Genomic DNA, 14,286 nt, shown 5'->3' with positions numbered 1-14,286 from the left:
CACATCCTTTATCATTGCCTTTCCCACTTCCTTTATCATTGCCTTTCCCACATCCTTTCTATCCCTTTATCATGGTCTTTCCCACATCCTTTATCATTGCCTTTCCCACATCCTTTCTATCCCTTTATCATTGTCTTTCCCACATCCTTTCTAGCCCTTTATCATGGTCTTTTCCACTTCCTTTATCATTGCCTTTCCCACATCCTTTCTCATTGTCTTTCCCACTTCCTTTATCATTGTCTTTCCCAATTCCTTTCTATCCCTTTATCATGGTCTTTCCCACATCCTTTCTCATTGTCTTTCCCACTTCCTTTCTATCCCTTTATCATGGTCTTTCCCACATCCTTTCTCATTGTCTTTCCCACTTCCTTTCTATCCCTTTATCATTGTCTTTCTATCCCTTTATCATTGTCTTTCTATCCCTTTATCATGGTCTTTCCCACATCCTTTCTCATTGTCTTTCCCACTTCCTTTATCATTGTCTTTCCCACTTCCTTTCTATCCCTTTATCATGGTCTTTCCCACATCCTTTATCATTGCCTTTCCCACTTCCTTTATCATTGCCTTTCCCACATCCTTTCTATCCTTTTATCATGGTCTTTCCCACATCCTTTATCATTGCCTTTCCCACATCCTTTCTATCCCTTTATCATTGTCTTTCCCACTTCCTTTCTATCCCTTTATCATGGTCTTTCCCACTTCCTTTCTCATTGCCTTTCCCACTTCCTTTCTATCCCTTTATCATGGTCTTTCCCACTTCCTTTATCATTGCCTTTCCCACATCCTTTCTATCCCTTTATCATTGTCTTTCCCACATCCTTTCTAGCCCTTTATCATGGTCTTTCCCACATCCTTTCTCATTGTCTTTCCCACTTCCTTTCTATCCCTTTATCATTGTCTTTTCCACTTCCTTTATCATTGTCTTTCCCACATCCTTTCTATCCCTTTATCATTGTCTTTCTATCCCTTTATCATTGTCTTTTCCACTTCCTTTATCATTGTCTTTCCCACTTCCTTTCTATCCCTTTATCATTGTCTTTCCCACATCCTTTCTATCCCTCTATCATTGTCTTTCTATCCCTTTATCATTATCTTTCTATCCCTTTATCATTGTCTTTCCCACTTCCTTTCTCATTGTCTGTCCCACATCCTTTCTCATTGTCTTTCCCACTTCCTTTATCATTGTCTTTCCCACATCCTTTCTATCCCTTTATCATTGTCTTTCTATCCCTTTATCATTGTCTTTTCCACTTCCTTTATCATTGTCTTTCCCACTTCCTTTCTATCCCTTTATCATTGTCTTTCCCACTTCCTTTCTCATTGTCTGTCCCACATCCTTTCTCATTGTCTTTCCCACTTCCTTTCTCATTGTCTTTCCCACTTCCTTTCTCATTGTCTTCCCCACTTCCTTTCTATCCCTTTATCATTGTCTGTCCCACATCCTTTCTATCTCTTTATCATTGTCTTTCCCACTTCCTTTCTATCCCTTTATCATTGTCTTTCCCACTTCCTTTCTATCCCTTTATCATTGTCTTTCTATCCCTTTATCATTGTCTTTATATACCTTTATCATTGTCTTTCCCACTTCCTTTATCATTGTCTTTCCCACATTCTTTCTATCCCTTTATCATTGTCTTTCCCCCCACTTCCTTTCTATCCCTTTATCATTCATTGCCTTTCCCACATCCTTTCTATCCCTTTATCATTGTCTTTCTATCCCTTTATCATTCATTGCCTTTCCCACATCCTTTCTATCCTTTTATCATTGTCTTTCTATCTCTTTATCATTGTCTTTCTATCCCTTTATCATTCATTGCCTTTCCCACATCCTTTCTATCCCTTTATCATTGTCTTTCCCACATCCTTTCTATCCCTTTATCATTGTCTTTCTATCCCTTTATCATTGTCTTTCTATCCCTTTATCATGGTCTTTCCCACATCCTTTCTCATTGTCTTTCCCACTTCCTTTATCATTGTCTTTCCCACTTCCTTTCTATCCCTTTATCATGGTCTTTCCCACATCCTTTATCATTGCCTTTCCCACTTCCTTTATCATTGCCTTTCCCACATCCTTTCTATCCCTTTATCATGGTCTTTCCCACATCCTTTATCATTGCCTTTCCCACATCCTTTCTATCCCTTTATCATTGTCTTTCCCACATCCTTTCTAGCCCTTTATCATGGTCTTTTCCACTTCCTTTATCATTGCCTTTCCCACATCCTTTCTCATTGTCTTTCCCACTTCCTTTATCATTGTCTTTCCCACTTCCTTTCTATCCCTTTATCATGGTCTTTCCCACATCCTTTATCATTGCCTTTCCCACTTCCTTTATCATTGCCTTTCCCACATCCTTTCTATCCCTTTATCATGGTCTTTCCCACATCCTTTATCATTGCCTTTCCCACATCCTTTCTATCCCTTTATCATTGTCTTTCCCACTTCCTTTCTATCCCTTTATCATGGTCTTTCCCACTTCCTTTCTCATTGCCTTTCCCACTTCCTTTCTATCCCTTTATCATGGTCTTTCCCACTTCCTTTATCATTGCCTTTCCCACATCCTTTCTATCCCTTTATCATTGTCTTTCCCACATCCTTTCTAGCCCTTTATCATGGTCTTTTCCACTTCCTTTATCATTGTCTTTCCCACATCCTTTCTATCCCTTTATCATTGTCTTTCTATCCCTTTATCATTGTCTTTTCCACTTCCTTTATCATTGTCTTTCCAGACTTCCTTTCTATCCTTTTATCATTGTCTTTCCCACATCCTTTCTATCCCTCTATCATTGTCTTTCTATCCCTTTATCATTATCTTTCTATCCCTTTATCATTGTCTTTCCCACTTCCTTTCTCATTGTCTGTCCCACATCCTTTCTCATTGTCTTTCCCACTTCCTTTATCATTGTCTTTCCCACATCCTTTCTATCCCTTTATCATGGTCTTTCCCACATCCTTTCTCATTGTCTTTCCCACTTCCTTTCTATCCCTTTATCATTGTCTTTCTATCCCTTTATCATGGTCTTTCCCACATCCTTTCTCATTGTCTTTCCCACTTCCTTTCTATCCCTTTATCGTTGTCTTTCTATACCTTTATCATGGTCTTTCCCACATCCTTTCTCATTGTCTTTCCCACTTCCTTTCTATCCCTTTATCATGGTCTTTCCCACATCCTTTCTCATTGTCTTTCCCACTTCCTTTCTATCCCTTTATCATTGTCTTTCTATCCCTTTATCATGGTCTTTCCCACATCCTTTCTCATTGTCTTTCCCACTTCCTTTCTATCCCTTTATCGTTGTCTTTCTATACCTTTATCATGGTCTTTCCCACATCCTTTCTCATTGTCTTTCCCACTTCCTTTCTATCCCTTTATCATGGTCTTTCCCACATCCTTTCTCATTGTCTTTCCCACTTCCTTTCTATCCCTTTATCATTGTCTTTCTATCCCTTTATCATTGTCTTTCTATCCCTTTATCATGGTCTTTCCCACATCCTTTCTCATTGTCTTTCCCACTTCCTTTATCATTGTCTTTCCCACTTCCTTTCTATCCCTTTATCATGGTCTTTCCCACATCCTTTATCATTGCCTTTCCCACTTCCTTTATCATTGCCTTTCCCACATCCTTTCTATCCCTTTATCATGGTCTTTCCCACATCCTTTATCATTGCCTTTCCCACATCCTTTCTATCCCTTTATCATTGTCTTTCCCACTTCCTTTCTATCCCTTTATCATGGTCTTTCCCACTTCCTTTCTCATTGCCTTTCCCACTTCCTTTCTATCCCTTTATCATGGTCTTTCCCACTTCCTTTATCATTGCCTTTCCCACATCCTTTCTATCCCTTTATCATTGTCTTTCCCACATCCTTTCTAGCCCTTTATCATGGTCTTTTCCACTTCCTTTATCATTGTCTTTCCCACATCCTTTCTATCCCTTTATCATTGTCTTTCTATCCCTTTATCATTGTCTTTTCCACTTCCTTTATCATTGTCTTTCCCACTTCCTTTCTATCCCTTTATCATTGTCTTTCCCACATCCTTTCTATCCCTCTATCATTGTCTTTCTATCCCTTTATCATTATCTTTCTATCCCTTTATCATTGTCTTTCCCACTTCCTTTCTCATTGTCTGTCCCACATCCTTTCTCATTGTCTTTCCCACTTCCTTTATCATTGTCTTTCCCACATCCTTCCTATCCCTTTATCATTGTCTTTATATCCCTTTATCATTGTCTTTCCCACTTCCTTTATCATTGTCTTTCCCACATTCTTTCTATCCCTTTATCATTGTCTTTCCCACTTCCTTTCTATCCCTTTATCATTCATTGCCTTTCCCACATCCTTTCTATCCCTTTATCATTGTCTTTCTATCCCTTTATCATTCATTGCCTTTCCCACATCCTTTCTATCCCTTTATCATTGTCTTTCTATCCCTTTATCATTGTCTTTCTATCCCTTTATCATTCATTGCCTTTCCCACATCCTTTCTATCCCTTTATCATTGTCTTTCCCACATCCTTTCTATCCCTTTATCATTGTCTTTCTATCCCTTTATCATTGTCTTTCTATCCCTTTATCATTGTCTTTCCCACATCCTTTCTATCCCTTTATCATTGTCTTTCTATCCCTTTATCATTGTCTTTCCCACATCCTTTCTATCCCTTTATCATTGTCTTTCCCACATCCTTTCTATCCCTTTATCATTGTCTTTCTATCCCTTTATCATTGTCTTTCTATCCCTTTATCATTGTCTTTCCCACATCCTTTCTATCCCTTTATCATTGTCTTTATATCCCTTTATCATTCATTGCCTTTCCCACATCCTTTCTATCCCTTTATCATTGTCTTTCTATCCCTTTATCATTGTCTTTCCCACATCCTTTCTATCCCTTTATCATTGTCTTTCCCACATCCTTTCAATCCCTTTATCATTGTCTTTCCCACATCCTTTCAATCCCTTTATCATTGTCTTTCCCACATCCTTTCTATCCCTTTATCAGTGTCTTTCCCACATCCTTTCTATCCCTTTATCATTGTCTTTCCCACATCCTTTCTATCCCTTTATCATTGTCTTTCCCACTTCCTTTCTATCCCTTTATCATTGTCTTTATATCCCTTTATCATTCATTGCCTTTCCCACATCCTTTCTATCCCTTTATCATTGTCTTTCTATCCCTTTATCATTGTCTTTCCCACATCCTTTCTATCCGTTTATCATTGTCTTTCCCACATCCTTTCTATCCCTTTATCATGGTCTTTCCCACATCCTTTCTCATTGTCTTTCCCACTTCCTTTCTATCCCTTTATCATTGTCTTTCTATCCCTTTATCATGGTCTTTCCCACATCCTTTCTCATTGTCTTTCCCACTTCCTTTCTATCCCTTTATCATGGTCTTTCCCACATCCTTTCTCATTGTCTTTCCCACTTCCTTTCTATCCCTTTATCATTGTCTTTCTATCCCTTTATCATGGTCTTTCCCACATCCTTTCTCATTGTCTTTCCCACTTCCTTTCTATCCCTTTATCGTTGTCTTTCTATCCCTTTATCATGGTCTTTCCCACATCCTTTCTCATTGTCTTTCCCACTTCCTTTCTATCCCTTTATCATGGTCTTTCCCACATCCTTTCTCATTGTCTTTCCCACTTCCTTTCTATCCCTTTATCATTGTCTTTCTATCCCTTTATCATGGTCTTTCCCACATCCTTTCTCATTGTCTTTCCCACTTCCTTTCTATCCCTTTATCATGGTCTTTCCCACATCCTTTCTCATTGTCTTTCCCACTTCCTTTCTATCCCTTTATCATTGTCTTTCTATCCCTTTATCATGGTCTTTCCCACATCCTTTCTCATTGTCTTTCCCACTTCCTTTCTATCCCTTTATCGTTGTCTTTCTATCCCTTTATCATGGTCTTTCCCACATCCTTTCTCATTGTCTTTCCCACTTCCTTTCTATCCCTTTATCATGGTCTTTCCCACATCCTTTCTCATTGTCTTTCCCACTTCCTTTCTATCCCTTTATCATTGTCTTTCTATCCCTTTATCATTGTCTTTCTATCCCTTTATCATGGTCTTTCCCACATCCTTTCTCATTGTCTTTCCCACTTCCTTTATCATTGTCTTTCCCACTTCCTTTCTATCCCTTTATCATGGTCTTTCCCACATCCTTTATCATTGCCTTTCCCACTTCCTTTATCATTGCCTTTCCCACATCCTTTCTATCCCTTTATCATGGTCTTTCCCACATCCTTTATCATTGCCTTTCCCACATCCTTTCTATCCCTTTATCATTGTCTTTCCCACTTCCTTTCTATCCCTTTATCATGGTCTTTCCCACTTCCTTTCTCATTGCCTTTCCCACTTCCTTTCTATCCCTTTATCATGGTCTTTCCCACTTCCTTTATCATTGCCTTTCCCACATCCTTTCTATCCCTTTATCATTGTCTTTCCCACATCCTTTCTAGCCCTTTATCATGGTCTTTTCCACTTCCTTTATCATTGTCTTTCCCACATCCTTTCTATCCCTTTATCATTGTCTTTCTATCCCTTTATCATTGTCTTTTCCACTTCCTTTATCATTGTCTTTCCCACTTCCTTTCTATCCCTTTATCATTGTCTTTCCCACATCCTTTCTATCCCTCTATCATTGTCTTTCTATCCCTTTATCATTATCTTTCTATCCCTTTATCATTGTCTTTCCCACTTCCTTTCTCATTGTCTGTCCCACATCCTTTCTCATTGTCTTTCCCACTTCCTTTATCATTGTCTTTCCCACATCCTTTCTATCCCTTTATCATTGTCTTTCTATCCCTTTATCATTGTCTTTTCCACTTCCTTTATCATTGTCTTTCCCACTTCCTTTCTATCCCTTTATCATTGTCTTTCCCACTTCCTTTCTCATTGTCTGTCCCACATCCTTTCTCATTGTCTTTCCCACTTCCTTTCTCATTGTCTTTCCCACTTCCTTTCTCATTGTCTTCCCCACTTCCTTTCTATCCCTTTATCATTGTCTGTCCCACATCCTTTCTATCTCTTTATCATTGTCTTTCCCACTTCCTTTCTATCCCTTTATCATTGTCTTTCCCACTTCCTTTCTATCCCTTTATCATTGTCTTTCTATCCCTTTATCATTGTCTTTATATCCCTTTATCATTGTCTTTCCCACTTCCTTTATCATTGTCTTTCCCACATCCTTTCTATCCCTTTATCATTGTCTTTCCCACATCCTTTCTATCCCTTTATCATTGTCTTTCCCACATCCTTTCAATCCCTTTATCATTGTCTTTCCCACATCCTTTCTCAATGTCTTTCCCACTTCCTTTCTATCCCTTTATCATGGTCTTTCCCACATCCTTTCTCATTGTCTTTCCCACTTCCTTTCTATCCGTTTATCGTTGTCTTTCTATCCCTTTATCATGGTCTTTCCCACATCCTTTCTCATTGTCTTTCCCACTTCCTTTCTATCCCTTTATCATGGTCTTTCCCACATCCTTTCTCATTGTCTTTCCCACTTCCTTTCTATCCCTTTATCGTTGTCTTTCTATCCCTTTATCATGGTCTTTCCCACATCCTTTCTCATTGTCTTTCCCACTTCCTTTCTATCCCTTTATCATGGTCTTTCCCACATCCTTTCTCATTGTCTTTCCCACTTCCTTTCTATCCCTTTATCGTTGTCTTTCTATCCCTTTATCATGGTCTTTCCCACATCCTTTCTCATTGTCTTTCCCACTTCCTTTCTATCCCTTTATCATGGTCTTTCCCACATCCTTTCTCATTGTCTTTCCCACTTCCTTTCTATCCCTTTATCATTGTCTTTCTATCCCTTTATCATTGTCTTTCTATCCCTTTATCATGGTCTTTCCCACATCCTTTCTCATTGTCTTTCCCACTTCCTTTATCATTGTCTTTCCCACTTCCTTTCTATCCCTTTATCATGGTCTTTCCCACATCCTTTATCATTGCCTTTCCCACTTCCTTTATCATTGCCTTTCCCACATCCTTTCTATCCCTTTATCATGGTCTTTCCCACATCCTTTATCATTGCCTTTCCCACATCCTTTCTATCCCTTTATCATTGTCTTTCCCACTTCCTTTCTATCCCTTTATCATGGTCTTTCCCACTTCCTTTCTCATTGCCTTTCCCACTTCCTTTCTATCCCTTTATCATGGTCTTTCCCACTTCCTTTATCATTGCCTTTCCCACATCCTTTCTATCCCTTTATCATTGTCTTTCCCACATCCTTTCTATCCCTTTATCATGGTCTTTCCCACATCCTTTCTCATTGTCTTTCCCACTTCCTTTCTATCCCTTTATCATTGTCTTTTCCACTTCCTTTATCATTGTCTTTCCCACATCCTTTCTATCATTTTATCATTGTCTTTCTATCCCATTTTCATTGTCTTTTCCACTTCCTTTATCATTGTCTTTCCCACTTCCTTTCTATCCCTTTATCATTGTCTTTCCCACATCCTTTCTATCCCTCTATCATTGTCTTTCTATCCCTTTATCATTATCTTTCTATCCCTTTATCATTGTCTTTCCCATTTCCTTTCTCATTGTCTGTCCCACATCCTTTCTCATTGTCTTTCCCACTTCCTTAATCATTGTCTTTCCCACATCCTTTCTATCCCTTTATCATTGTCTTTCTATCCCTTTATCATTGTCTTTTCCACTTCCTTTATCATTGTCTTTCCCACTTCCTTTCTATCCCTTTATCATTGTCTTTCCCACTTCCTTTCTCATTGTCTGTCCCACATCCTTTCTCATTGTCTTTCCCACTTCCTTTCTCATTGTCTTTCCCACTTCCTTTCTCATTGTCTTCCCCACTTCCTTTCTATCCCTTTATCATTGTCTGTCCCACATCCTTTCTATCTCTTTATCATTGTCTTTCCCACTTCCTTTCTATCCCTTTATCATTGTCTTTCCCACTTCCTTTCTATCCCTTTATCATTGTCTTTCTATCCCTTTATCATTGTCTTTATATCCCTTTATCATTGTCTTTCCCACTTCCTTTATCATTGTCTTTCCCACATCCTTTCTATCCCTTTATCATTGTCTTTCCCACATCCTTTCTATCCCTTTATCATTGTCTTTCCCACATCCTTTCAATCCCTTTATCATTGTCTTTCCCACATCCTTTCTCAATGTCTTTCCCACTTCCTTTCTATCCCTTTATCATGGTCTTTCCCACATCCTTTCTCATTGTCTTTCCCACTTCCTTTCTATCCCTTTATCATTGTCTTTCTATCCCTTTATCATGGTCTTTCCCACATCCTTTCTCATTGTCTTTCCCACTTCCTTTCTATCCCTTTATCGTTGTCTTTCTATCCCTTTATCATGGTCTTTCCCACATCCTTTCTCATTGTCTTTCCCACTTCCTTTCTATCCCTTTATCATGGTCTTTCCCACATCCTTTCTCATTGTCTTTCCCACTTCCTTTCTATCCCTTTATCGTTGTCTTTCTATCCCTTTATCATGGTCTTTCCCACATCCTTTCTCATTGTCTTTCCCACTTCCTTTCTATCCCTTTATCATGGTCTTTCCCACATCCTTTCTCATTGTCTTTCCCACTTCCTTTCTATCCCTTTATCGTTGTCTTTCTATCCCTTTATCATGGTCTTTCCCACATCCTTTCTCATTGTCTTTCCCACTTCCTTTCTATCCCTTTATCATGGTCTTTCCCACATCCTTTCTCATTGTCTTTCCCACTTCCTTTCTATCCCTTTATCATTGTCTTTCTATCCCTTTATCATTGTCTTTCTATCCCTTTATCATGGTCTTTCCCACATCCTTTCTCATTGTCTTTCCCACTTCCTTTATCATTGTCTTTCCCACTTCCTTTCTATCCCTTTATCATGGTCTTTCCCACATCCTTTATCATTGCCTTTCCCACTTCCTTTATCATTGCCTTTCCCACATCCTTTCTATCCCTTTATCATGGTCTTTCCCACATCCTTTATCATTGCCTTTCCCACATCCTTTCTATCCCTTTATCATTGTCTTTCCCACTTCCTTTCTATCCCTTTATCATGGTCTTTCCCACTTCCTTTCTCATTGCCTTTCCCACTTCCTTTCTATCCCTTTATCATGGTCTTTCCCACTTCCTTTATCATTGCCTTTCCCACATCCTTTCTATCCCTTTATCATTGTCTTTCCCACATCCTTTCTATCCCTTTATCATGGTCTTTCCCACATCCTTTCTCATTGTCTTTCCCACTTCCTTTCTATCCCTTTATCATTGTCTTTTCCACTTCCTTTATCATTGTCTTTCCCACATCCTTTCTATCATTTTATCATTGTCTTTCTATCCCATTTTCATTGTCTTTTCCACTTCCTTTATCATTGTCTTTCCCACTTCCTTTCTATCCCTTTATCATTGTCTTTCCCACATCCTTTCTATCCCTCTATCATTGTCTTTCTATCCCTTTATCATTATCTTTCTATCCCTTTATCATTGTCTTTCCCATTTCCTTTCTCATTGTCTGTCCCACATCCTTTCTCATTGTCTTTCCCACTTCCTTAATCATTGTCTTTCCCACATCCTTTCTATCCCTTTATCATTGTCTTTCTATCCCTTTATCATTGTCTTTTCCACTTCCTTTATCATTGTCTTTCCCACTTCCTTTCTATCCCTTTATCATTGTCTTTCCCACTTCCTTTCTCATTGTCTGTCCCACATCCTTTCTCATTGTCTTTCCCACTTCCTTTCTCATTGTCTTTCCCACTTCCTTTCTCATTGTCTTCCCCACTTCCTTTCTATCCCTTTATCATTGTCTGTCCCACATCCTTTCTATCTCTTTATCATTGTCTTTCCCACTTCCTTTCTATCCCTTTATCATTGTCTTTCCCACTTCCTTTCTATCCCTTTATCATTGTCTTTCTATCCCTTTATCATTGTCTTTATATCCCTTTATCATTGTCTTTCCCACTTCCTTTATCATTGTCTTTCCCACATCCTTTCTATCCCTTTATCATTGTCTTTCCCACATCCTTTCTATCCCTCCATTAATGTCTGTCCCTTCCCTTTCTATCCCTCTAACATAGTCTTCCCCGTATGTCCCTGTATTATTGTGATAGTCCCTCTGACATAGAGAATGACACAGTGACTCACCAAAGACAGTACAGTGTATGTGACTCAGTGACTCACTAAAGACAGAAAATAGTTATTTCAGAGTGAATGAGTATTGAATGACAACACTGTTTCTGCCTTTGAATAATAGTTCCCAGCCTTCTCATTTAGCACCCAGTAGGTTACTCTACGCTACACAGGGAGACAACACACTTCCCACGGGTAGTCAGAGCAGGTGTGTCTGCCACTATCTGGGACTCAGAGGCCGCGTTTACCTAGGCATCTGATCTTTTTTTCCCTTCCACTCATTGATATTTTGACCAATCAGATCAGCTCTGAAAAATATCTGATGTCAAAAGATCTGATGTGATTGGTCAAAAGGTCAATTCCTGAAGGAAAAAAAATCAGAATTGGGCTTCCTGTGTAAATGCAGCCAAAGACATTGTAAAGATAGAGTCAGTGGGCAGTGTTCCAGTTCACGCACAGTAAAGCACACAGAAAAAACACTTCATAAGCACACACTCCATCTGACTCACACTCCCCGTAGAAGCTCAAATGAAACACCTTGTAAAAAACTTTACAGACCTCCTAAATGTAGAGGTGATCAAACCAACACACTTTCTCCCCGCATGTGACACACACACGCACACACGCACACACCGTGGCATAAGCCAATAAGACCGTGGCATTCTGTTTATGTCACCGAGACAAGTCACTCCTTGAGAGTTTGACAAACACACTCACACACATTACTCCCATGTACTGTTCCAGAATGTATTCACACCCCTTAACTTATTTCACATTTTGTTGTGTTACTGCCCGAATTCAAAATGGACTACATGCAAATGTATCGAAAATGAAATACAGAAATATCTCATTTTACATAATTATTCACACGCCTGAATCAATACTTTGTAAAAGCACCTTTTGGCGGCTATTACAGCTTTAAGTCGTCTTGGGTATGTCTTTATCAGCTTTGCACATCTGGATTTGTTCCTTGCAGATTTGGATCGGCGCTGAATAGCAATCTTCAAATCTTTCCACAGATTTTCCATGGGATTCAAGTCTGGGCTTTGGCTGGGCCACTCAAGGACTTTCACATTCTTGTTCTGAAGCCATTCCAGCCTTGCTTTGGCTGTATACTAGGGGTCATTGTACATTCATTGTCCCCTGTATCCTTACCCTTCTCCCAGTCCATGCCACTGAAAAGCATCCACATAGCATGCTTCACGGTAGGGATGGTCCACCACCACCATGCTTCACGGTAGGGATGGTGTTAGACGGGTGATGAGCTGTGCCTGGTTATATCCAGACATAGCACTTTGTATTCAGGCCAAAGTGTTTTATCTCATCAAACCACAGAATCTTTTGCCTTATACTTTGAGTCTTTCACGTGCATTTTTGCAAACTCATGGTGTGCTGTCATGTGACTTTCTCCGGAGTGGCTTCTGCCTGGCCACTCTAGCAAAAAGCCCAGATTGGTAAAGTGCTGTAGAGACTGCTGTACTTCTGGCAGGTTCTCCCATCTCAGCCAAGGAACTCTGCCGTTCTGTCAGAGTGGTCATTGGGTTCTTGGTCACCTCCCTGACCAAGGACCTTCTTTCCCGGTTGCTCGGTTTGGTCGGCCGACAAGCTCTAGTCTGAGTAGTTCCATATTTTTTCAATTTCCCAATGATGGAGACTGTGCTCTTGGAAACTTTCAACACTCTAGAAATGGTTTTATACCCTTCTCATCACAATTATATCTCGGAGATCTACTGACTTCATGGTGTAGTTTCTGCTCTGACAACTGTGGGATCTTATATAGACAGGCGTGTTTCTTTCTAAATCACGTCCAAACAATTGAATTGGCCACCCGTGGACTTCAATCAAGCTGGAGTGACATCTAAAGGATGATAAAAGGAAATTGGATGCACCTGAGCTCAATTTGGAGTGTCATAGCAAAGGGGTGTGGTGTGAATAATTTTGTAAATGCGATAGTTCTGTATTTTATTACCAATAAAGCATTTATTTTCTAAAAACACATGTCATCTTTGCCTTTATGGGGTATTGTGTGTAAGAAGAAAAAAAATATATATATAATCCATTTTGAATTCTGGCTGTAACACAACAAGATGTGGAATAAGTCAAAGGGTATGCATACTTTCTGAAGGCACTGTATACAGACACACACCAGCAGGCACATACACTTCTTCCAACTTAATCCAATTCACATTCCCCAATTAAAGGCTACCTGCTTCACAGACGCTCACACACACTCCCCTCAATCCCCCACACTCCATGCAATGCACAGCCTGTACTTGGCCACACACACACACACACACACACACACACACCTCCTTACTTACATACTCCTTCACACAAACTCACCGGCCTGGTTGGTGGTGAGAGTGACAGACACACTCTGTCCTGCCCCTGCACTGTGGCCCTGGGAGACCCCGTTGCGGGCGAGAATGGTGAAGGTGTAGCGTGTGTGTGCCTGCAGCTCGCTCACACACACCCTGGTGGCCCTTAGGCCACTCTGCTGGGGAGAGAACAGGACGTCTTGACTGCAGGGCAGGCAGAGCTGGGCCCCAAGAGGACCCTTAAGAGCTGCAATGCTACCAGCTTCTCCAAGTTGACTCCCAATCTGAGTTCGATTTCCGGTTTGACTCTCAGGTCCGTGGCAGAGCAGGCAGTCCACACTGTAGCTGATGTCACTTCTCCCTCCGAGCCTGAGGGGGGCGCTCCACTCCAGAACCACTGACGTCTCGTTGACCTCGGAGATCAGCTGCTGCGGAGCAGATGGGGGTTCTGGGATACATAGGACAGGGAGGTTGAGTTAGAAAATATATTGTGGCTGTGGTACATATATGGTTCCTCTGTGTTACAGTTTTCGTTATGTTTTTGTGTGAGAGAGTGTTGTCTGTGTTCTCAGGCTGGCTGAACCCTGTGCTGTATATAGGCATAATTAAGTTTATGACAAACAGACCAAGGTCTCAGTCAGAGAGAGAGAGAGAATGAAAGAGAGAGAAAGACAGAGCGAGAAGGAGAGAGAGGGACTGAAAGTGACATGTAACTGAGCCCGAGGACTATTCATTCGATCTCAACGCCTTATCTCCCGTCCAGGACATGGTGGATTAGTCAGAAGTCATTAGATCAGTACAGAGGGACGACAGAGGAAAGAGAGAGAGGACAAAAGAGAGAAGAGGAACCGAGAGGAGAAAGAGTACAGATGTTATAGATTG

The 14,286-nt window shown here is 40.3% G+C and overlaps 1 protein-coding gene across 1 annotated transcript in view; it reads right to left on the bottom strand.

Moving 5' to 3' along the window:
- Positions 1–14,286, bottom strand: part of LOC110508457 (ephrin type-A receptor 4) — a 47,281-nt gene that overhangs the window by 13,076 nt on the left and 19,919 nt on the right. Inside the window, exon 6 of the mRNA XM_036966621.2 lies at positions 13,430–13,852. Within this exon, the coding sequence (XP_036822516.1) occupies positions 13,430–13,852 (423 nt within the window). The remainder of the gene's footprint in view (positions 1–13,429; positions 13,853–14,286) is intronic.

This window comes from Oncorhynchus mykiss, chromosome 28 (genome assembly GCF_057628025.1).
Source record: "Oncorhynchus mykiss isolate SJ-2025 chromosome 28, ASM5762802v1, whole genome shotgun sequence".
Taxonomy (NCBI): domain Eukaryota; kingdom Metazoa; phylum Chordata; class Actinopteri; order Salmoniformes; family Salmonidae; genus Oncorhynchus; species Oncorhynchus mykiss.
Note: the sequence above shows the minus strand (reverse complement) of the source record. Positions and strands in the feature narration are given on the sequence as shown.